At 33.9% G+C, this 26,527-nt stretch overlaps 2 protein-coding genes across 3 annotated transcripts in view; one reads left to right on the top strand and one right to left on the bottom strand.

Moving 5' to 3' along the window:
- Positions 1–2,996: 2,996 nt before the first annotated feature.
- LOC149789963 (DNA replication factor CDC6-like) lies at positions 2,997–22,505 on the bottom strand. Its single transcript, XM_089972049.1, has 12 exons — positions 22,401–22,505; positions 20,929–21,094; positions 18,677–18,841; positions 17,442–17,558; positions 16,866–17,065; positions 16,191–16,354; positions 14,470–14,576; positions 13,425–13,564; positions 11,563–11,734; positions 8,331–8,536; positions 6,032–6,172; positions 2,997–5,446 (listed from the first exon to the last, which is right to left on the bottom strand). Exons 2-12 carry the CDS (start codon positions 21,089–21,091, stop codon positions 5,354–5,356), a joined length of 1,668 nt encoding a protein of 555 aa, XP_089828175.1. The 5' UTR covers positions 21,092–21,094; positions 22,401–22,505; the 3' UTR covers positions 2,997–5,353.
- A 91-nt stretch (positions 22,506–22,596) lies between these two features.
- LOC149789964 (uncharacterized) overlaps positions 22,597–26,527 on the top strand; it is a 112,026-nt gene continuing 108,095 nt past the window's right edge. For both annotated transcript variants that reach the window (XM_089972050.1, XM_089972051.1), the window contains exon 1: positions 22,597–22,687. In XM_089972050.1, the coding sequence (XP_089828176.1) occupies positions 22,680–22,687 (8 nt within the window). In that variant the 5' untranslated portion in view covers positions 22,597–22,679. The remainder of the gene's footprint in view (positions 22,688–26,527) is intronic.

Here is a 26,527-nt window from a genome sequence, read left to right on the forward strand (position 1 = left end):
TATGTGTACTTAACATCAAGGCATGATATATGACCAAAATATACACTGGTTACATTGCCACATACAACATTACCCGAGGGTGGTTGTTGTTTCTATGTGTGGTCATTTCAAAATACAATATCTGATTCAACAGCTGCCTCACACACAAAGTCCGTGCAGTGAGAAACCCAATTACTCATGTTCCCTGGTGTAACGTGGCCATCTCATAAAGAGGGGTGGTTAATTGGGTTTGGCTTCATTATCCAGGGGATGACCTCCCTCGATATTATATCCCGGCGAGAGTAAAAGAAGAATAGAATTTTAACAGAGAACTGAACGGGAATGCTGGTAAGAAATAAACAATGCGAGCCCCCTTTGACAAGAAAATAACAAATTTAATCAGAACAAATTAAAACGGTAATTCAAATTCCAGTTAGATTATATAAGTAGAATTTAACAGGTGTGTCCAATTTGGAGTTATTACATTATTATAACGAGAGGTGAAAGAGCTCAATGTCCACGATTGATTGCATCACCTTCATTCACTTTGTATATCAACGTCTCCTAGTTTATCCTTCTAACTTTAGGTTCTGCCCTTTCATGGAGTTCCTGGTCCTTTTACTCTGACCTCGTCCTTCTTTCTTTCTTTTCCCATACTCCTTTCTTTGGACTGTCTCGTCCTTTTCTCCGAAAGTTGTTCCTCGTCGCTGTTTTTTTTTTCTTTTCTTTTTTTCTTTCAGGAAGTGTGCGTCCTAGCACTAAACATGCCTTTCTTGTTCCACGAGGAAAGCACTAATCTTTAGAATTCCACAGAGTCGAGACAAAGTTTCCTCTTCTAGGAAGTTTCCAGACTAAAGAATTTACACTAGGGTCGTCACTTTAAAGTCAGATTGCTCTAAAGTGTACGCCCTAATTTATTCTGCCCAATCGTAGGCAAGGGTCCCTAATCTTTCCCCATGAAATAATTTATTTCATCAGATTTATTCAGCTCAGAATCTGTGTACGACAGTGCGTGACAATTTTCCCTTTGAAATTATGATAAGTGGACATAGGTTCCTAAAAAGCAGTTAGGGTTGGTAGCTCACTTCTAAGGACCATTTTAAGATACTCTGGTCAATTTCGCTAGGTTGGAAATATTGTTCCTTTTAAGTTTACACTGACATGGGGGAGATGAACAATGAAAGTTCAGAGTGACCTGTCACAAAGACTTTCCTGGCTTAACTGCGATAACTTTAATTGCTAAATGCATTCAACTTTAAATTTTCTGTACTTCACACCTGGCTGCAGAAATGACCAGAGTACCTACAAAGTAAATTCTCACTGTATTATGACAATACGAGTTATGTCAGGAAGCTGTCCACTTTGCAGAACCAATCGTTAGCCGTAGAGGTCTATGAAAATGTTTTAAATAATGGATGTTTCAAAATTTATTGTAAATTTTAGAGTTAAACCTGTCACATAATGCCAAGCTATCAGATAGACTGTTGTTTTTAAAGTTAGCCATTTTTATAACTAAAAATACATTGCAAACATAAAAGAATGTGAAAAGTTAAAGTTCATATAATCCAGTGACATTATTCTTGTCAAACAATGTAAGAATGTATAATAATCTTACACAATAGTTTTGATTTAATAATTCAACGAAAAACAAATCAGTTGTATGTGCAATTATACTACTGTATTGGCATTTAACTCTACCTCATGTACAAGGCCCAGTCATTGTAACAGGAGCTCTCAAGGACTCCTTTGGCAGTCTGAGGGGTGGGCATCCATGGTTACTCATTGACTATTTGATGAGAGTTGTGTAACCAGAGAATCGGAAATACTCCACGACTGTAAACTAGATGCAAAGAGTTCCATTTTCTAAATAATTCAATATCGATATACGAGTAAAAACCAATTATAAGTCTTACTTGTCCATGAATAATATTATTAATGTGAATACATTCTGTACATTGATCTCCATCATGACAGATCCATATATCATATTTGTTTTAAAAATTCCATCTCATTAGATACACTGTTTGAAATCACAGGTTCCAATTAAATTCATTTACAAATGTCGTTATTTTCTTATATCCATTTATGAGCTCTGTGTACATCATTCTCATAAATGTTGGACTTTATGAACAATGAGTATGGTATAGTGCTGGATTCATTCATCTTTCAATTATATTGTTAATAAATAACACATGCATGTAACTCCATTCAGTGTCTTTGCTGGATCAAATCCCAACCAGGCTTCATCTTGTATTTGAGACAGAGGTGCAAACTTTGGATGTTATCTTGGACAATATTAAACATTCCTCAATAATGAAGTCTGGAGCACGTTTACATGAATAACTCAAGGCTGTTCCTTTTAAAAATGCACTGTATACTAGGAAGGCAGTTAAAATATACACATCAGTATTTTATTTACTTGTCTCAAATGAAGCTTCTAAATTATATCTATGGGAAACAATTCCACACTCAATGTGCCTTCCCTGGCTGCAGTTTTACTGAAACAAACCTCATAAATATGCATAGGTCTTGCTCATAGTGAAACATGTCTAATATGCAGATGATCTAAGTTTATTTGCAAAGTTTGATCAAAATCGGGATATATATATATATATATCATGTCTCGACTGGGAAGACATTCAGCCGATCAAATGTAAGACCATCCCATTAATATGCATAGATATTTCTCAGTATTATATTCATCTGAGATTGTATTGACATAAGCCAATTTACCTAGTTTGACCAAATAAAGATCCGAAACAACAGTGCTGGACTGTCAAAAGTTCCACCTATTAGATGTACAATGTCCTTAATTCATGTGTGGATCAAACTCATTGCTGAACTTGTCCGAAATCTTGATGATGTGAGCCAACACTGATGAAAATCAGATTATAAAATGGCTTCAAGAGTGGTAACAAGCAACTGCAATACATTTGATGCAAGCCATGCCATTAAGCTAAAGTGACATAATGGCCAGCCAAGAAGAGAACAATAATGAACAATTTTAAAAACAAAATCTTTATTGCATAATTTAATTTCTGCATACTTCAAATCCTATCATGCATAACACAAGTAAATCAACTTGAAAGATGAACTACAATAGATATCAACAATTCCATTGTATACATTAAAACTTGTTGTTCCACATTTATTCAACAAAGTCATGCAGGATACAATTCATTGCATCATTATGTTATAACACATTTGCATTTCTTACTTACAAAAACCGTTAAAACTGATTTTTTTTTTTTAATATTAAGAAAATTTTAAAATTGTATTACCTATTGTTTTTCCAAATGGACATTTTCAAAAAAATAATTTCAACATAAAACTAAATAAAAATGAATTGCATGGCTTAAATTTATTCATTTATCCCTAATAAGCAAGGTTGGCAGCATAAATATGACATACATATACAAATAGTACCTTTATTACAAACTTTAAACTGCAACTGACAGCAGTTATCACTATATAAAAAAACTTCCATAACTTCAAACATGTATATCTACTAATCATAGGATTTTGCTTTAAAATTTTCTTGCGTGCTAATTTATGACATCTAATGGTTCCTTTTTTTTAATATATTTCCATTTATTCTGCACTCAATTTTTGGAAAATTTGAAAAAAAAGGATAAAATATGTAAAACAACATCTTATCAATCACTATTTCATTAAAGTTGAAACATTCTGTTTGCATATTTTATGAGATTTTCACCAGTTCAATGAAAAATACACAAACCTTCAACTCCAAATTAATAAGTTATTTTTCTTTTGGATGGCAATATGGTGGTGTTCAAGCTAAGAGCATATTGTATGAGCTTGTAAATTAATCTTTCATGTCACAAGAAAAATTGTATGCTTAATTAATTCTTACGTTAGGCTCATTCATCATTATAATATGTACAGCAGTTTGTGTAAAAGGTTCTTCTATCTTACTTTCTCTTTTCCCCCACACAAACAGCAACTGTTAAGGTATCAGCTTCAATGTTTTAACCAGTCACACAAATAAATAATATTCACATTTTACCGGCATGCAAACACACTTGTCACTAAAAATCTATTCTAAGAATAAACAAAAACGTTTGCATATATTACAAATACTATTGCAATTAAAAGTCTACATATCTAATAAAGAAAGAAAAGATTAAAATTGTAGAGACAATTATGCATGATTATTTACGTAATAAATAAAAGTCATACTGAATGAGGGTTGTCAAAGTTTAAAAAAGATAAAATCAGTTAAAACTTTATAAAATAATGCCATAAAACAATGTCTGGAAACAGTTATGGTGTCATGCACAGATACACAAGGATAACATTTAAAGTAACGACTACATTTGTGGTGGGACACGAAGCAGCCATTTAGTTCTCCCAAATTATTTATCATGACTGAGAATACAAAAGAAAAAATTTCAAGATAAACTGCAAACATTGAATGCAAATACAATATACACATTGATGAGTTCAGTCCTACTATAAAATAGGCCATGATTTGCAGTTGCATACTGTGCACACAGATCCAGATCTATGTTGTGTATTCTAATGACTACTCTGAACAAACTGGATAGACAGATCTACTGGCACATTGTGTTTGGGCAAGATATGAAGTTATGTTTGCATTTAGATGCAACTTATTAAGAAAGTAATTTACAACCAATTCTAGTGCAACTTACACTTATGTAACTCATGCTACACCAATAACAAAGTGATCATAGGAACCAAAACAGTACCCTGTCTACAGAATTTTTACATGTATTAGCATTTATCCAGGTAACGAATTATCCGAACATGGCTCTCGATGAGTCTGGATAAGCAATGGACCAGCTGAAAATATGATTCTGATTTTGTATTAACGGGTTTTCATCGGAAATTGTAAAGAAAAACTTAACACTACAAAGGAGTGCTGAATTTCTGAACAACGAAATTAAAGAAAAAAAGACCCAATTTTTCTACAGCCACATCACAACCTAATTTCAATCTTTATCACTATCATCAATTAATAATCTGCTGAACACATAATACTTATTTTGCAAATATTTATCACGCACACTTACTGAAACATGACTTATCTACATAGCGACAAGGAATGTCACAGAGTATATGCATTACGTCAAGTTGCATAAAAACCCGTAAACTTAATGAAACACTTAATACTGTTACTGAAATTTGAGTACTGTATTAAAAACAATTCTGAACAAATAATTCCTCAAATTTTCAAACCAATCATCAATTGTAAAATGATGTTTATACTCCAAGATCGGCATCTAAAAGTTAGTTCGCTATGTCATCTGCAGCTGTCGTCATACACATTTTAAGGATCTTGTCAAAACTAATTCAAAGAATTATATTTTTTTTTAAATTTTAAACCATCAGTTTATTTTTTCAAGCCCTGCTTCAAAATTGTTGACATAAGCACTTTGTCTTGAAGTGTCTGTTCCAATTCTTTCTCATCTAGTTTTAAGGTCACCTGGAATTAAAAACAAATTGTGATTATTATTACTAGTCTATTTCATTCTATAAAGGTACAACAAAGTAATGCAGTGTCTCACTTAACAACTTGTGCAGTATTGTTTCACTTGTCTCACAAAAAAATATAATGCAAATCTTTAATACAGAATCTTCATGCTGATGCCAATATATCCAGATTAAAAGGAATAAAATATATTACCATGTTGGTAGAAAATGTTTCATCTAAAGTGACACTCAAGATTCGTGTTTGTAACTCAAATACCCATCACTGTAAACCAGTCGAAACAAGATGACAATTGATAGAAAATTCAGATAAAATAGAACAGAACAAAAATTCTGCACAATACTATGTTCCCTAGATCACAGAATTAAGGGTTGTGTCAAGATAAAATGACATATTAACAGACATTTTTAGAAAAGAAAATAATAAAGCCAATTCTTTTACAGGATTAGTAAACCTGTTTTATTTATACAGATGAATAGTTCTGAATAACTTCTTATAATCCTTGAAGTCAAAACCTGATGTCGGAGTATGCATAAATAAATAATTTGATTATTGTTTCCTGTAATTTGAAATACATACCTTTGACATTCTAGCTTCCTTTGCTTTCTTTATTCCAAAGATTCCCCTAGCTTCCAACAGTGTGGTGATACCTTGCAGTTCAGAAAAGTCTATGTTGTCAATCTGCTGCCGCTGACAAACACTGCGGTAAACTTCATGAAGCTGAAATAGATTGCAATAGTCAGGAAATACGTTTTGTATTACTTCAGATCAAACATGTAGCAATAATTTTACATAAGGGTGGGTTCTATTTCTTTTCCTTTTTGTTGTTGCTGTGGGGTATTGTGGGGATTAACGCCATTTTCAGCACAAGATAGGCTATACATGGCGGCCAGTATTAATGGTGGGGGAAGAGCCTGGTAAAAACCCCGAAAAGAACCACCTACCCACGAGAAGCTACTGGCAAGCATTCTCACATACCCACATTGGCCGAACATGAGACATTGACCCCACGCAGACAGATGAGATGGCAGTGATCCGTAATGGTGAGCAGTTTAGACCACTTGGCCACTCTGGGCCTCTTTTCCTTTGTTGGGATGGAGAGTGGGGGTGGGTCGAGGAAAGAAAATATGTAAATTAGAATGTAAATTTGAACATTATCTACAAGAATATACAGCTTGTGTTTTAACAAACATGTATGAAGATCAAACCATTTGTCTTTTGCTTATCAGCAAAGCAACAAGGACAGTGAATCATAACTGCATGTAATAAGATATATTACAACCAATTACTGCCCTTTTACAGCCTAAACAACTAGTCAGTAAAATGCTTGCAATAATTAGAACACCAATGAAAGCATCTCAAATGACCATGAGCACTACATTTTGGCAACTGATCTACATTCCAGATGCTTACACAACCTTCATATCATGCTTCCTGTGGCTGGTAGCCTACTTTTACAACACAGATGGTTTCATTGGCTATTCAAGACATCATGAGAAAGTTGCTTACAGGATCAGGGCTGTTCCAGTAAAATATACTTTGGACCCAGGGAAGGCCATTTTAATAATTTTAATGTAGTGTGGTCACCCTTAGATGGAAATTAGAATGTTGTATCATTTTCATATGTACTATCAAAGTAATCAGAGTACCCTGGCATATATTTTTTAAAGTGCTTTCCCTGGGTACAATGTATGTTTAAATGGAATAGCCCTCAGTAAAAGTTGTGTACTTTCTGATTGTGCAAGTGCTCAATGGAAGCCTTCTTTTTCGTATTATTATATTAAACACAAATATCATTAGTGGATAATGTTTGTAAAAGCAATAAACAAGGCTTTTTACTGCTTTACATCACTTCATTTTAATATATCTAAAAGCATAATATATACATAGGTGAGTGCAACATGGAATTTAAAAAAATAATAATGATTTTAACAGTTGCAGACCTGCCTACCCTGACAAATCCGCCTAAGTAAGACAGCTGATTTTTTCCGTAAGAGTGACCAGTTTTCAATAATGTAAAACAAAATACCAATAACTGCTATTGTAAAGCTGGAAAACATAATTAAAAGTTTGATGCATCGACGATAAAAATTATCTTCAACCAAAATGATTGTAAAGTACGTGTAAACTTTATTTACCAAAAGTACAGTTTCACAAACTCTAGTACCAAACCCTACACAGCTCAATGTTTTGTTGATATTTCTCACCTTGACATAACATGACGAGGGCAATCATATCTCCCACCACAAGTGAAACTCAAATTGACTTGCGATGTCCAATAAACACAATTGTGTCCTTTCCAGCTTTGATTCACAAGAATCTGAATACTCCATTTTATTCTTCTGTGTTGATTATTAACACTTTTCTAGAAGCCTATTTTCCCCTTCGTCTTAAACATGCATCTCTTTCTGGATGCCATTTAAAAAAAAATGTTAAAATCAACAGTTTGATTAGGTAGACGCTTCACATGAACAAACAGGTGCAGTTTAAAGCATCTGGGGTGCTGCTGTAAAAGTCTGGTTCCCTGACTAATTTCACTAGTTCTAAGATGAAACCTGGATCCAAATAAAATACAGATGAACCAATCATCCGGACTTTTTGTCAACAGCCAATTTTCTGTAGTTTTTGCTAGTATACCCTAAGTCCGTATTTTAAGGATAATTTTTGCAAGACTTACAGCAAGATCCTAAAAATTGGCAGGTAGGCAATTAGTTGCAAATGTAGATTTTATTTTTAACCAATATGTATCGATTAAGAATCCTCAAATCTCTCTTACACTGAGACATTTACGAACTACATGTTCTGAAGCAATACACAATACACCCAAAAATTAACAAAAAGAACCAAATTTTATATAAATACCATTTTCAAGCAATACCTTTCCAACAGTGACTTCCTTGAATTTTCCCTCCTTGAGAAGGAGTAGAAGAGAACACACAACTATTTTCTGTTGAAGTGGAACTGTCTCCTGTTCTTGAGCTGCAGAACTGCTTCCGTATACATCCGACAGAACCTTGGATATGTGCTGAACTGTTATCTTTTTGGGAACGTGTAGTCCAGAATTCTTGATGGGGCTATTACAATCTGAAACGATTTGAATTTTTAAATAATGATTTTAAAATTTTTTAAATACATATTTGCAACGAATTCACTAATATTTGCATGGTACATATTTTGTAGACTTGATGGCTGATACAAGCACATAATTTATCAATGTAACAGATGTCATGAATTCCAATTTGCAGGAGCAAATCTTATCAAGTGCCAGATTTTAAGGCAACTGCTTTTCTAGACATTTTCCCCACAAGCAAGAAATAGACTGGAGTTAGAGTACAATTGTCCTGAAACTATTTTCTTCAGGTGGGATGGTGATGGGTTGCATTTAGAACAAAGCCTGAGTAGCTACGCCAACAAACAATTATCGAAGTTATTGAAGCATTCAAGTTAGCTCAATGACCTAATTTTGACAGATGTGTCAATCATAACTGAGTTGTTTATAACATAAATATCAACAGTTAATAAATTTAACTCCGGGACTGCAAGATGTATTAATAAAGGGAAGTAACTCCAAAATATGTACATAATGTTGAAAGTCTGGCCAAATGCAGCAAATAATATGTAAAAACATTATGAATTCATACCAAGCCATTGAAAGGTATAAGTGTAACTTCAGACCTGCCAACCCTGATGAATCTGTATTAGTAAGGCAGTTTATTTTTTTCTGTAAGATTGACCACTTTTCAGTAAGGTATAACAAAATATCAATAACTGCTATTGCAAAGCTGGGAAATGTAATTAAAAGTTGTACGCATCGATGATAAACATTTTGTTCAACTGAAAAGTGTGTACGGTAAACGTAGACTTTATTTACCCATAGTACAGTAGTACAAACCTTAGTCCCCCCCCCTTATGCAACTCAACGGCTTGTTTGCTATCTCTCACCTTGACATAATTCTTGGAAATTCCATTGCACATGACAACGGCAATCATATCTCCTGCCAAAAGAAAAACTCAAAGTGGCATGTGATGTCCAATAAACATAATTGTGTCCTTTTCAGCTTTTATTCACCAGAATCTGAATACTACTTTTTATTCTGTTTTAATAGCACTTTTCTAGAAGCTTATTTTCCCTTTCGTCTTAAATGTGCACTGTTTTCTGGACATCATTTTTTTTAAAAATCTAAGATCATGCAGACGCTTCACAGGAACAAATAGATGCCATTTAAAGCATCTGGTTCCCTAATTTCACTAGTTCTAATAAGAAACCCAGATCCAGATCAAACAGATGAACCAATTATCCAGATTTTTCATCAACGATTATTTTCCTGTAGTTTTTGCTCATATGCCATGTCCTTTTAAGGGTAATTTTCATAAGACTTATAGCAAAATCATAAGGGTTGGCAGGTCTGTAATTATGGCAAAACAGCGTAATCTATATATTACATGCTATAATTACATTACAAGGGGAAAATATGCATTCTGACTACTAACCACGTCAGGCAGCTGATAAAAAATCTTGCCCATATGGATTAGAACCAGACAAACACAAAATATACTGAAAAATTATTTATATTCTGCACTCACTTAAAACTAATCTAATTGTTCAACTTTTGCTGAATGATCATGAACTGCAATGATCATGGTCAGATGCACAGAGTGCTGCATTACATTATTCTTACATTCATTTTAAGTTGTAAATCAGTATTGATTTCTCCCTTTTCTGATCAGTAACTAATTCGCTTGTCAAATCTGAATCAGCTAACCAAAGTTTTCTTGTGAAGAACATGTCCATTTTCTTGAAAATAGGCAATGTACAGATGCAATATATAACAATTAAGGAAAGTACACTTATGCAGCAGTCACCTTTTTAAGTGTCTTCTCAAATTTATGAGTTGAGTTACAAAGATGATAATAAAAATGAAAAAAAAATCATGGTTTATTTTTTTATTTTAATTTGTAACGTAGCAAGAACTTGTAATCCACATGCAGTCTAGCAGGGACACAATGTGTTTAAAAAGTGTAATTATTACTCCAAAATCATAATGGTTGGCATGAATGCAATATGTGCTTTGTAATAACTTTATGCGCAAGTCTGCTGATATTCTGCCAACTTATTTCAGATAAAGAGGAAATCTGGTTATGTCATCTATATTCAAATTTAGGTAAAACATGTTGCTAGTGTCCACTTATAAATATTATAGGTCAAACAAAGAGTCATATGTGCAGGAAGACAAATGTACCATCATCCCCATGAATGAATTTAATGTAACAAAGACCTGCCAACCCTGACGAGTGCATCTCAGTTGATTAATTTCCATAAGACTGACTAGTAAGGTGTAACAAAATATCAGTAACTGCTATTGTAAAGCTGGAAAACATAATTAAAAGTTTGACGCATTGACGATAAACATTATGTTCAGCCGAAAAGTTTGTAAAGTATGCACAGACTATTTACCACTAGTGCAATTGCACAAACTCTAGTACCAAACCCTATGCAGCTCAATGGCTTGTTGCTATCTCAGCTTGACATAATTCTTGGAAACTTTTTCCATTTCACATGACAACGGCAATCATATCTCCGACCATGAGAAATGCTCAAATTGGCATGCGATGTGCAATAAATGTAACTGTGTCCTTTCCAGCTTTTATTCATAAGAATCTGAATATTCCTTTTTATTCTTCTGTGTTGATTATTAACACTTTTCTATAAGCTTATTTTCCCTTTCATCTAAAACATGCATCTCCTTCTGGATGCCATCTTTAAAAATTCTATAATCAACAGTTTTGATCAAGCAGAAAATTCACAGGAACAAACAGGTGCAGTTTAAAGCGTTTGGAGTGCTGCTGTAAAGTTAGTCTGGTTCCCTGAATAATTTCACTAATTCTAAGATGAAACCAGGTTCCAAATAAAACAAAGATGAACCAATTATCCGGACTTTTTGGCAACGATCACTTTCCTGTAGTTTTTGCTAGTATGCCACAAGTCTGTATTTTAAGGGTAATTTTCGTTAAGACTTACAACAAAATCATAAGAGTTGTTAGGTCTGTGTTACATCCACATCTAAGCATTAAAAATTAATTTGGAAGATTTACGTAACTAAAAAATTTACCTGCTGCAGAGAGTTTGAGGACTTGCTGACTTTTGACATCATTCTCAACAAGTTCAATAGCTCGCCTGCAAACATCCAGTGCCTTTCTGGCATCCCCTGCCACAGCGGAGATTTTTCTTGCACAAAACATCACAGCACTGGGTTCCATCACAACCACTCCTTCTTCTTCTAGCTGAAATCCAAAGTAAAGTATTTTTCCATATAAAATTTAGACGCAAGACACATATTCAAGTGGATAATTTTAGAGTGAGTATTTGCTTAAGAATAGAAACAAGTAGATTATAATTACCTTCAATTATATGTCCTTTTTATATTTAGAAATAAATTTAAAACAAAAAAACTGTGTAACAAAATATCACAAACTTTGATTGTAAAGCTGGAATATGTATTTAAAAATTTGGTATTATGCAGCGATAGTAAACATGTTCAACTGTACAGTTTGGAATGTACAAGTAAACCCTATTTACCACTAGTACAGTTGTACAAACTTCAAGCCCTATGCAACTCAATGGCTTCTTTCCATTTCACATGACGATGTCAATCATATCTCCCACAAGATGAGATACTCAAACTGACAAGTGATTTCAAATAAACATAAATGTGTCCCTTCCCACTTTTATTCACAAGAACTTGAATATTACTTCTGTGCTGATTCTTAACACTTTTTAAGATGCTTATATTCATTTTCAAGAAGCATTGCTTCTGGAAGCAACTTTTAGCAAAATCTTTATTCAACAATTTGATCATAAGATGCTTCTCATGAAACAATGTGATTTAAAGTGTCTGAGGGAATGCTGTAAAGTTAGTCTGGCCTCCTAACTCCACTAAATCTAATATGAAACATGGATACAAATCAAGCATCGATGAACCAATTATCTGCATTTTAAGGCAACAATAATTTCCTGTATACTTCTGCTTTTATTCTCTAAGTCTGTAATTTAATGGTTATTTTCTTGAGATTTATGACAAACATTCTAAGGGTTGGCAGGTCCACACATTTATTGCTCTTAAACATCTTTTTTAAATATCATTCACAAAATTGCTACAAATACGTTTTATATTTGTTAAAAATGTATTAGTGTTGTATGACCATAGAGAATTTATATTAACTATTGAAATATTATATGTAAAATTTCCTTTAAAACAATTTTCTACTATTTCATTAATGATGCAATATCAAAAGGTATAAATATATCATTAAATTTGTGTTGCCTCTGGTCATAAAACAGACACGAAAGGCCAGTCTATCCATACATTGGTATTAATTTTAAAAAGGCAAACGTTTGTTACAGTTATTAGTAATAGAAATGATATTCAGCAAAAGAGAATGCAAACTATGCCATAAGACAGGGGTGGACAAACTTTCCAGTGCAAGTGCCGCATACACAAATTTACACCTTGTCGCGGGTCGCATAGTTCATTAAGTAAAATAATCAATATTTTAACAAAAGGTTTTTCTAAAAAACATCTAATTAATTTTCAGCTGTTAATATGTTGTTAATATTTGAAAACTTAAACTTCAAAAGAAGCACATTTATTTGATAAACAGAGTAACATAACAGTCAGTGTGAATGATGACTTGTTCCTCGGCTGCATTAAAACCCTTGGCGGCCCGTAGTTTGCCCACTTCTGCCATAAGGCATATAGGGATTTTATGTTTTATTGCCGTGTCTTATTATTATATAGACAGTGGTACATTGCAAAACTTTATAAGTTTGAGGTTCTCATGTATAGTGTATTAGATTGAACTAAATGGTAATTATATTCGATTTTTGAAGAGTACTTGAAACATTTAACACGACTTGTGAACTGAAAAGGAAACACAACTAATGTACAGAGAACTCTATATGAATTGTCCTCACCTTTTCTAATCTGGCTTTGAGAATTGCTGTAATCTGATCTTTGTTGTAAGGGGCAAAGTTCAACAGCTGAGGTCGGCACTTCGGCCTTGCTTGTAGTCGAGGCAACACACGATCTGTCAAATCTAGGGCATTTGCAATACCTGTGGAAAGGAATATATTAACGACTAAGTCTTACAACAAAACTGAACATGTTCATTTGTACAGATTATGTTAAATAGTAGCTTCTATGGTGGACATATATTGGATGTCAGCCCAGCACCATATTCAATTAAGACAAAGGAGATATCATTAGAAGTCTCTGGATGAAATTCCAATCTCAATGGTCATTCATTCTGGGGAATGGCAACAAGATTTTAAAGACACTGTGGCAGCCATATTAGATGTAAGGATGGCACCATTTTTATTTAAGACCAGCTAGGTATTATAAGAAGACTACTGGTGAAATACCATCCATTCAGGAGGAGGAGCATTAATGGGATATCAACATAACAGATGTCAGCTTGGCACCATTTTCATGTAGGACCAACTTGACATTAGACTGATTAAAAACCCACAAAGAAATCCATACAAATTGGAGTTGAATGCAGCATTAACATGACTTGATTAGTATAGCCAGATTCAGAATATTACACCAACCATTCACTTATGTAATACCAGCATGAGGTCACAGGGAACCAAACAGTCATTAAACACAGACCTAGTTGCATTGTGGTGGTATATGTGATGTCAAATAAAACCTGATGCTATACATGCCAATTTTCCAAAATAATGGACATACAGAACTTCGACCACGGTTTTCTTTTTAACAAAATTCCTCAACATGCTGTCCAAGCTACAGTATAGAGAAATTCTTTACTTTGTACCACTGATTAACAGTTCATAGCTGATATGCTAAAAACGAGTTGACCAACATGTCATATGTATGATCTCTTGTTGCCTTTTGTTTTGTTTATGGAAATATCACTACAATAACATTCACTTGATGATTTTAATGCCATGAATTCTATTTACATTCATTGGCCACAAATTCTTATATTGTACTCACCAATCAAAATAAGCCTCGACTTTGGAAGTGATGGCCATTCAAAGATAGTATACAGGATCTCTTGATTTTTGCTGTCTAATTGATCTATCTCATCAAGAACCATAACTCTGGAAAATAAAAATTTCTTCGTCAGTAAACAGTCCAAGAAATCGAGTATTCTCCATCCAGTGGAAATATGAATCTCAACCACAACTGAAATACAGTAACCCACCACAAAAAAAAATCAATGGTAATAAAAGATATTTTGAAAACACCCCCCTTATAACTGGGATACAATACGTACATAATGACCAAATGTTAAATGTACAGGCACAATAATTAATTGTGTATGAAGACTACTCACTATGGTATTTAAAGTGCACAAAATATTAAATGTTGAATATGTAAATAAGAAATTAAATGCCATTTTATATAAATGTCACAAAACAATCCCATTTATGAAGAAATGACGGTCTTTTTCAAATTCTAGCTGGAAACACAGTAAAAGATCAAGTCAAACAGGAAAAAAACACTCAGTCACAATTTAAACAAATAAATAATTGGTACAACTATAACTTGGTATCGGAATGGCAATGAAGATATCTAAGACTGGGCAACATAAATAACTGAGTGAAAAACAGGTTTATTTTAAGCATTAAAGTTAGTGTAGTTTAAAACACATCAAAAGAAACTCTGAAGATGACGTCAATTCAAATATTTTCGTACATGTATTTATGTTCCAAGTATGTCCTGCCAAAACATAAAACACAAGCCCACATACAAAATTAATATTTATAAAAAGCAAAACCTTACCAGGCCTGCAAACAAGGATGCAGTCATTGTATAACAAGAGACCCATAAATAACATTGATGATCCTATGTTTACTTTCGAGTCATGTAGGAAATACTGTGATTGTGTTTATTAAGCATGGCGTATCAATGACCTGGAAATTTGGTGAAGGTATGCAGTCATGAACTACATTTACGTGCAGAAACTATAAATTTCTTATCAGAGTTACCAAAACCAAGACAGCAGATCTTGTACACTAAATTCCAGAGATTTCTTTATTATCCTATGTTCAAGACACTAAGTTTGGTCAAGAAACGTAAACAAGAACAAACTATACTCTGCAGAAACCATCTTTCCTTGAGCTGAAACCACACGTCTCCCTTCAGACAGTTACCTTGACTTTAAACCCATAACAAATTTCCGAAGGGATCTTGGACCGATAGCGATTAGTGGTGAAATGGAGGGTACAGTAGCTGTGTTATGTTTAAAGCCCTCCTACGTTTACTCCATCACTAATCTGTTTCATGGCACAAATTCCTTTAACACAAACACCCTCAATTTAACAGCAGTAGTACCTAAATACATTTCCTTTTTTTTCTTTAAACTGTCATTGTTAAACAACAAATTCACAATTACATTAATAATCCGCATCTGTCTGATAAAACATGATTAATTTAAAGCTGACAATAGTCAGCTAGCATGTGTCATGTCTTCTAGTCTAAGTCAATTAGGTGCTTAAACACATGTGACGGAATAGCAACCATCCTAATGAGTGTGATGCCTAATAATTTTCTCAGTGATGGTCAAAACATCCAGATATATTTTTGTATGGTCAGAAGACAAAACATGGTTAGTGGGGAAACCATAAAGGCTATGTGGTTACTATTAATAAAGTGATGAATAATACTAATTTCCTAATCAATATGACCAATCCTTGCAACAAAATACTTACACTGATGGCCCAGCACTTGTAAGACATTTCTCAATAGCTCTTTGTCTTTCCTTGGATGTCGGTGCATTCTTCCCTGTTAGGTCTGTGTACAGTTTGCCAAACACTGTAGCTGAGTCTTTCAACATCATGCAGTTAAGATAAAGAGTTTTACAACTATGTTGATCCTACAAGAAAATACGGGAAATATGACCGCCATGAAGATAACACAAGTCATATATTCAGAATGGTTAAAACCAGTAAAAAATGTTATTCACTAATCTAGTCATTGCCAACAAATGAACAACCCATGTACATAATTATTATGAACATTCCATCCATTCATACTGCATCTTCAAGTGGGTAGATAGAAACAACCCATTAAGTGCTGGTAGTCAGTTTAAAAAAAAAACATCAGTCATTGTTATGTGTTATTTAAAGCTTTTAACAGCTTACGTCGTTGTCCCATATTTTATGTTCATACTTGATTAGTGCATGAAGCAACTTTTCTTTCATACTTTTTTTTAAAAATATCAACACAGCAAAAGCTTTTGTCCTTATGTTGTAAACTGAAATTTATGTAACTCCAAAACACGTCCACTACATAAAATGTCTGTCAAGCTATACTTCTATCCAGACAAGACCCTAAAAACTCCTTAACACACAACAGAAGTATATGTGAAGCTGATAAAAGTGTACCTGAAGCTGATCAAGAAGGTGCATCAGGCTTGCTGTCTTGCCAGTGCCAGGAGCCCCTGATATGTACAAACTACCAGCAGTCTTATTTAGCATGTGTCCCTTGAGAAAAGCATGAATTTCCTCCACCTCCTTCTCTCGTCCTACCAACCTTTCGGGTTTGGATGTGTGGAAAGACTGCTTAGCTTTGTGATATCCATTACCTGCATAACATGAAAATTGATATCAAAACCGCTGAATGCTTGAGTACATCCTCTGCTAAAATTATACATCTCAACTTGAACGAGTTTGCATATAAAGTAACAATCTGAAGATATTATACAAGAAACAGATGTTTCGTTCCTGGCCATTCTCCAATGTCTAATCAGCACAAACATTTGGACCACTTTGGCTATTATTTCTATACACAAATATGCCTCACATGTAAGCTGCAAAATTATCAGCAAACAAACGAGAAAAGAAAATCACAAAAGAAACTACAAAAATCTGAAAACTAGAATAAATGGACACTGTTTTAATTTTATGACCATGTTAACAACAAAAAAAACTTAGTCCAGAAATACATTCCCCAAGACTCACCATCCGGCTTATAAAATCTCACAATCTTGGGACTTTTTACAGGGCTGTTTTCCTTCATACACTCTTTGGTGTTCGATTTTGTGGGTGACAATACAAGCGACTTAAAACCTGTTGACACTGAAAATAAAAATAACTGTTTGAATGGAAAATTTAACATGATCAATCAGGGTCCATGCTGGACTCTAATTTTAAAATAATGTGGTGGGACAATAAGAATTAGAGTTCACAATTATAATGCTGAAAACCACCACATAAAACAGCAGTTTTAATATAAATTTGAGCCAAATTTTGAAACAAAACAAATACCTATGGAACTTCATGACAATATTAACAAGCATTAAAATTTCATACTGCAAAATTGTTTGGAATATTTTGTTTTTGCAAAGTCTAACATCAAAATTAGGTCAGTACGGATAAAAGGCAAAACACATTAACTGAAACCTAAGAACAAACTCTCGAAAAAGAGTGAAATCAATTTCACTTTTTCAGCATACTTCCCCGACTAACTTCACTAATTCTAAGAAGAAACCTGGAGCCAAATTTTTCGGCAACAACCATTTTTCCGTAGCTTTTGCTAGTATTTTAAGGGTAATTTTCATAAGACTTATGGCAAAATCTTAAGAGATGGTACGTCTGTATCTGCCATAACTGATGTACAGTAACAAGTAATAAAATCTTTAAAAAAAGTTATATGAAAATATTTATCAAAGGTCCAGGCACTGACAAAGAGAATAATCTACCCGATTTCAAAAGACCATGATAGTCTCAAATTTTGTATTGGTAGTTAAAACTTAGACTAGTGCAAGCTACACAGATTATCCTAGTTCTCTTCAAAATAGGTAAGACATTCAGTACAAATTATGTACAGTGACTTGGATCTGTCATTTTAGGAATATTGATAAAGTTTTAACTTTGAAAACACTGTATTCTAAAAGAGGTAATTTATGGGTTTTTTTTAGTAAAAGACCATAACCTCGCTTAATTTTTTTAAAGCGAGAAATGAAACTAAAAAGAAACTGTTTTTTGCCATGAAGAAAACTGGGACTTTTCAAATTTTAAAAATCCTAAATCATGCAAATATTTCATAGTTAAGGCCACATTAATATCAAGAAAAAATTATGGCACGAAAAGTAATTCAAAACCGTTCACGACTGTTAAATCTGATGAAAAATTAAACTATAAATATCAAGCTGAAATTATAAAAATGATGAATACTCTGACAAAAAAAATGTTACCTTTCTGAGATGGTGAGTTAGTAGTGTTGTAAAATCTTTGCATAAGGCTCCCACAGCAGGCAGGAGTTTCTTCTCTCTTGCTAGGTGTTAAAGCTGATCCATTAGACCTTCTCTTGCTTGGACTTGGCGTACCCAATATGGGTATGACTCGATTTTCCTCATCACCTGTAAAAAGGTGTACTATGTTAAAATATATTTTGTCACTTTCATAGTTCTAACAGATCTATACGGACAATATATAGGCCCAAAGTAGTCCAGAGCTTACTTCAATACAGCAAACATTACAAAGCACCTGTCATACAATTCTAGTGTACAGATCAATGGATTGTGGCATTATACAGCAAAGGTTAAAAGCAGAAGGTCTGTGGGAAAACTGCATTGTAGCTGTTTCAACCTAAAAGTTCGTGATGAACAGTGCCCAAAGAAAATTCTCTTTAGATACGCTGGCTCACACTCCACATCACTGACACAAATTTCCTTATTTGCAAAGTTCATAACAGACCTGCTAACTCTGACAAGTCCATCTCAGTAAGGCAGGTGATTTTTTCCCCCAATAAGATTAACCAGTTTTCAGTAAGGTACAACAAAATATCAAAAACTCAACTGCTATTATAAAGCTAGAAAACAATTACAAGTTTGACGCTTTGATGATAAACATTATGTTCAATTGAAAAGTTTGTAAAATACTCGTAGACTTTATTTACCACTAGTACAGTTGCACGAAGTCTAGTTCCAAACCCTACACAGCTCAATGGTTTGTTGCTATCTCTCAACTTTACATAATTCTTGGAAATTCTTTCCATTTCACAAGACGATGGCATCTTGAAAATAAATGTCCTCATTTCAATCTAATCTTCTGTATGCAAATTAGATTAATTTTTTTTACAAGCCCAATCGTCACCTCACTTAGAATACAGGAGGGGCCTGATCTGAGACAAGATTGGCCATGGACATCAAGCTATCAGATTAATTCTAGTAGTGATGACTATGTTTTCTAGAGACAAGCAATGCTTATCTGTTAGTCAATGAAAAACGTTGCTCAGTAATAAACAGGTTTTGAGTGATGTTCCATGTGAATAGTTATCCATACATGAACAGGATCAACAGTGCGCAGACCATTTTCCACCAACGTCTGTGTAAATGCCACTTTTATGTACACCACACTACACTGTAATATTCAGGTGTTGTGGGGGAGTCAAGTCAAAAGCTACACTGCAATACAGGTTAGAGACGTAGCTAAATATCAAGTTACATAAAATTGGCCAGGTAGACTACTCGTGCTTGTGGAGCAGTCTGTAACTTACACCAGAAAAGTGTAAAACACTTCCAGTCAGAATATTACAAGATCTTTGTAAACTTCACATCTTGTCTGGTCATTAAAAGGAGAAATGAACACCATTTTATGAACTTGAAATTAAGAACATGAAAGTGACGCAAACTCATTCAGCGGAGTTATACATGCAGACTAGATAAAAAGTGAGTATTGAATATAAATAAATTGTATGCTTTGTGTTTGTATTTTGGTTCTAAACCCAAATGTGTCAAGAATTTTGACCAGATGCAGAACCAGGTTAGTAGCTAAAAATAATGTACACTTGTTCATATAATGCTCTGTAATTATGTTATGTAATATATAGATTACACAGATAATGCTTTTTGGCTGCTTATATTAGCAATAATTACATTTTTACCACTCTCAGGGATGGATGTATGCCTACTACATTGATAGGCATGGAAATATATAGATTCCTTGCTAGGCACCATTTTTTGGTGAAAACTGAAACAAGATATTGAGGTTGGCGATAGTTTGGTAAAACCCTTTCAAAGCCACTGCCATCGCTGCAGTTGCTAACGTTTTAATTGATCACATGCTGAAAAAATGCAAAAAAACACATATTCAAACAATGTTATGGGCTTTCCTTAGTTTTAAAGTAAATGAAACGATGATATCACACGTAAATGTGATGATAATGCCTAGATGAGACGCTTTTTAAGAAAGAGAAAGAATAATACAAAGATCATCATAACAAATTAAATAATACAACTTTTGTTAGTCACTTTAAGTTCAAAGATCATTATTTTCAATCCTTCATGAATCTTGAATTTTGGGGTTTACCACACAATGATTGATTTTGCTCAGACTCTATGAAGAAGAAAAAAAAACACGAAAATATGCATTTTAACATCGTGTAATTTAGACCTTTATAGGATGTTATTTCTTACGATACATTTGACAGATTTTTAAGTCATACCTTCCACACCTCTTTTTCTTGGTGAACTAAAGACAGGCTTGACACTTGGCTGTGACTGAACAAAGTCGACATTTTCAGCCTTCAGTTTTGAACACTTCGATGTTCTGCTCTTTCGAACTGGAAACTCCAATTTTCTCTGCACACTGGTGATGCTTGCAGCCATATTCTGCAATAGCAAAGTTGAAAAGTCAAGGTGTTCCCCTACTATGCCTATGTAATAGCAGTAAATATGGCTATGCATTTACTATCCACCCTTAGCAGAAATTGAGTATATATATTTATTCATTACATGGTACTCTGGGGGCATGGGTTCGAGTCTAAGGCTCAGCTATCGTGGGTACATGGGAAAGCCTGCCAGTAGCTTCTTGTGGGTCGGTGGTTCTTCCCTGGATTTTCCAGGGTTCTTCCTCCACTAGTTATACTGGCTGCCATGTATGCCTATCTTGTGCTGAAAAATGGCGATAAACCCTAGAACAACTACAACATGGTGCTATGTAGATGTATGCAGCTATGCAACCAAACACTAATGACAGAAGATAGGACCACAATAAAGTGTACTGATTCTGTATAAATATTTAAATAAGTAGTGTCCTCAATCATAAAAATACAAAGACACAAGATGTACTCTTTAACATGGCATGCATTTGTAAAATTTTACCAGCCACTGTGCATATGTAGGTCTTTAAATAATGTCACTTATGTATATAATAAAATTAACACAGAACTCCAGATTTCAGCATTCCCAGCTTTCGTCACTTTCCAGCGTAATGAAATGTAAGCCAGCAAAACTTGAAAACAGGTCCGATTCTTTTGTGAGAATTTGGTATCAAAGTAAAACATTATGACTTTACGTTGTACAAAAGCATCATTGTTTGTTGCCAGTCGTGAGATACTCCTGAAAATTTGACTTTCGTTACGATGTTAGTCGACATGAAAGCATGCAACACATGCTACATAGCAGTTAGGCCGTAAGACCCTGACGCCCAGAACATAATTATCAGCGTCGAGGTCTTAAATGTAGGACTATTATGGGCCGAGATCTGTTACCAACTCCTACGTGACCTGGAAGACTTGGACTTAATATATGAAAATTATCGTTGTATTAGATCGGTTTCTTACGAAAAGGTCTCAAAATTATGGTTTAAATATCACAAAATCAAAAATCAATTAAATTTCCAAATTGGTTTACTTATTAAATCTCAATCATAACGCTTTATTCAAATCCCTAAGACTGAGAAATCGGAAACCACTAAATCTCCGGCCAATCTATTCTTTCTGATAACATGCTTATAACAACTTAAAGTCGTTCAAATAGCCAAATCACTCAATATTCTCGTCATTTAATAACGACAACCGGGAGTAGAACTTGAAATAAATTGTCCTGACAAACAAAAATATATGGGAAAATAAAAAAGCCAAATAGTGCAATACTTTCGCATATATGGAAACTGACTGACGGCTAAATATTTTACCTTAGCACCTTTTCAACCAAATTATAGTGATCGAAAAGAAATTCTTTTTTAAATCAATAAGTTTAGTTATATCTCCAACGTCTTCCCAAGCTTTCTTGACCGAATGTGGCGCGAAGACAAGTATTGTTTCCTTTCCATTGGTCGTTCGTATTCATTTGGAGAATCTTTGCACTCAAGGGAAAAAATAGAAACTTCCCGGAAGTCTGTCTGTTCGTCGGCCAGTGCACGAAGCGAAACGTCGGGGAAACTCATATTGCTCAGTGAAGATTCACAAAAACAATGCCAAGGTTAAAGATTATTGTAATTTTTCCCGTTAGTGTGTGTAAGAGTAAATGTTTATAGTTCAAGTTACCTGGAGGGTATAGCCTGCTTTATAGGTCTACACCACTGTCCATATAATAACACTCCATATACCCTCAAGTATATGTGAATGTGTTCATGTAGACGCGTTTACTCATCTTGAATTAAATATTAATTATTCTAAAATTTAATACAGGTATATTTTAACCAAAGTCTTCAGTCCTGATCATTGAATGGTCTGCACCGTAACTGTCATCAAGAAAATTACAGACGATTATTATTGATTGCTCTATGGAATTGCATCATGGCCATTTAATAAACTGGGTACAGAAAAGAACACGCCAGGCAAATCATTACAGTATCAGTAGTACGAATTTTATTTTCAACATGTGTAGCTTTTATTGTGATATTACATAGCGTGATAATCCAGTTTGTACTGATTGACATCTTCATTTGGATCTCGTCAAAAAATATCCACATATTTTAACATTTGAGTTTTGCTTTATGCATTTCTCAGGGTATGTAAAAAATGGATTATGGACGTTTCGCCCCATGGACGTTTCGGCCCAGGACATTTTGCCCCACTTCAATGGACATTTCGCCCCAGTTCAATGAACATTTCGCCCCACATGGTATATGGACGTTTCGGCCCAGGACATTTCACCCCACATCAATGGAAATATTGGACATTTATAGAAATTAACAAATATTACACCATTGTCTTCGTTTACTTTAGGGGCCTACCGTTAAGATTTCATGCCCCATAATCCCATCACTCTCATCCATTTCAATTACATTCAGCGTGCCGTTATATCAGACAATATTTTCCTTTTCTTTTCTTCATTTATGTAATAAGACTAATAAGAAAATTAATCTATCGTTTACAGTGATTATTTTCTATACGGCAGTACTTCTATTTTCGCTGTTACACAAACTGATGAAAACCACTTTTACCATTTGTAGGAAATTGGCATATCGCCACTTATCAATCATGCTGTTCGTTTACCCAATCAGCGAGCGCAAATTAAACACAACTTAAAAGGGGGATTTGTAATTCTAACAGTCAATATCAAGATCGTATATATGGAGTTATGTTTATTCCTTTCGCGAAACATAAAAACTATGTTGGAATGTATATATATATATATATATAGAGAGAGAGAGAGAGAGAGAGTGAGAGAGAGAGAGTTATAACGATACAAGAAACAGAACAGCAAGTGCTATCACTGGCTTCTTCAAGAGAATGTTTGATAATACTTGGCAGAATTTTATAAATATGAATAAATAACACGTAGAGTACGAATTAATATATATATATATCTATATATATATATCTACATATATATATCTACATATATATATATATATATATATATATATATATATATATATATATATATATATATATGGAAAAATACAATGCAACCACAGATTGTATACAGCAATAACCATTCATTTACAGTAAACATAAGATCTGGGGGATCTTCTGGTCTGGTTGCAGACCTGGTCCAGTTGACCATTCTAACTAGGTTCTTCTCAGCTACCCTGGATGCATCAGGTTGTAATGGTTCTGCATGAACTTCTGTAACCTCATTAACCAGTGCATAGGCTGTTTCAAACAAATTCTGTTTCCCTAATGCCTTGGCCTAAACGAAAACCAAACCGTATACATGTATAGTATATGTATGGATCAATGTATTAATGTATGTTGTGTTGGTATGTAGGTATTCATGTATGTATGTATGTATTAATGTATGTATGTATGTATGTAAGGACGGATCATTGTATGGATGGATGATGAAATTTCGTTCATTATTGGCAGCGTATAATTTATTAAAAATGCTAAATTAATATAGCAGAAGCTTGGAAGACGATCTTTTACTGTATATAATAAAGCGATAGTTCTGGATTAATTACCTTGATACCACATTTAGTAGATTATTTACTAAGTCATATTAACACTTGCTGGGAGCAATAGTGAACCCCAGAACATTTTTTTCTTTATGGCACTAGACAGATGCACCCCTACTTATAAAAAAACATAAAGTTGTTTTATATGTGTATGTTTTCCTCAAAGGTATGTCATTTGTTTACTTTATAAAAGATTTTTGAACAAATATTTTCAAAATTTTGTTGGGTTATTTATGTATTTCCCTAGTGTAATCTATAGGGTTGTTCATCCTATTCCGGTTTTTGTCACCTTACTCGTAATCCCTCCGCATAATTTCAAGTTGACCTTGGCTAGAGGAAGGGACAGCCACTAAATTAAATTATCCATGTTTTATTATTATATTTTCTTATTGGATACAATCCATCCAATGATAATTTGTCATTTTATTATTTTAAATTTAATTTCGGATTTTTATTTTAAATTTAATTTGGAATTTGGGCGAATAAACAGTGTATTATATTTAAACAACAAATGAACCATATTGTTTTGTATGATTGATATACTGAGACAGGCTGTGCTCGAGTGAGGGTCCATACTTTATTTAATTGTACTTCTCCCGACTGGAGCAGGCCATCTTTTTATTTAGAATAATGCCAAAGAATTCAGATCACAACGGACACTTAATTATATTTTTGATCATTTTAAAGTAAAATGAAGAACGTGGTGTAATGCTGATGAATTTCTATAAATGTCTGATATTTCCATTAATGTGGGACGAAATGTCCTGGGCTGAAACGTCCATGGGGCGAAACGTCCATATACCATGTAGGGCGAAATGTCTGTTGAAGTGGTGCGAAATGTCCATTGAAGTGGAGCGAAATGTCTTGGGCCGAAACGTCCATGGGGCGAAACGTCTAGGTACCGTAAAAAATGACCTGCCGAAGAAATATGGATGTACACCTCTCCCTTGATAACTCCCGCACAATTGGGTCCACAAACATAGACCATACTATAAATGAGACGCAAGATACAGAGGGACCTTCAAAAATGTTAAAAAAATTGCTTTGACATTGAGAAAACCATGGGGGGGGGGGTGCGGCATTAGGGAACTGGGCTGTTTATTGAGTAAATCCTCATTTTACAATCGCATCAATAATAATTTGTAATAATGTGCTTTTTCTAATGAAGTTGTTCATTATTATGTTTAACATTTATTTTCAAAATGTATAACATATCAAAGATCATTCCAACTGGTTTCAACAACAGTCACGTGTACGCAAAAAAATCTGTTATAAAAGAATCTGTGTTATATGTCACTGCTTTTTGTTTTCTTGATGAGTCTGGTTCCCATATTTGTATTTAATATTATCCTGCCAAACTGGGAGTCCACAGAGCAAGAACTAGACTAACTGTTTATACACCACCAAACAAGATTCCTTTTTTTTTCAAAAACATACAACATTTATTTTGTGAGACAATCGTCTACGTCAAAACTCGATTTTTTTATTGTTCAGTTACTACAATATTGATGTCAGATTTCATTGGAAGTAATAATGAAAACTTCTTATCATCCTTGAGGATATCTCTAAGTACCAGTTAAAGAATTCTCTGAAAAAGTGTTCAGCTGATCAAATGATATGAGTTCACATGACCAGGGCCACTAGATTTTAAGTTTGTAGGATTTTCATGCATTTTACGTGTAATTACAATGGGACACGTTGCATTTATGATGATTACACTTAAAAGGGACTAAAATATAGAACTAGAACACAAATTTCAATTGATAAAAGAATTATTTAATTTGTATTTATTTATTTAATAGTTCATCCACTAGACGTGACATTTTCATTGACCAAAACTTTCCTTACATATCATTAATTGCAGAATGTCATTTGGAAAGAAAATATGAATAAAGTTTCCAGGAACTATCTGCTGT

Source organism: Sinohyriopsis cumingii, chromosome 10, assembly GCF_028554795.1.
Source record: "Sinohyriopsis cumingii isolate HCF-2022 chromosome 10, ASM2855479v2, whole genome shotgun sequence".
Classification (NCBI taxonomy): Eukaryota; Metazoa; Mollusca; class Bivalvia; order Unionida; family Unionidae; genus Sinohyriopsis; species Sinohyriopsis cumingii.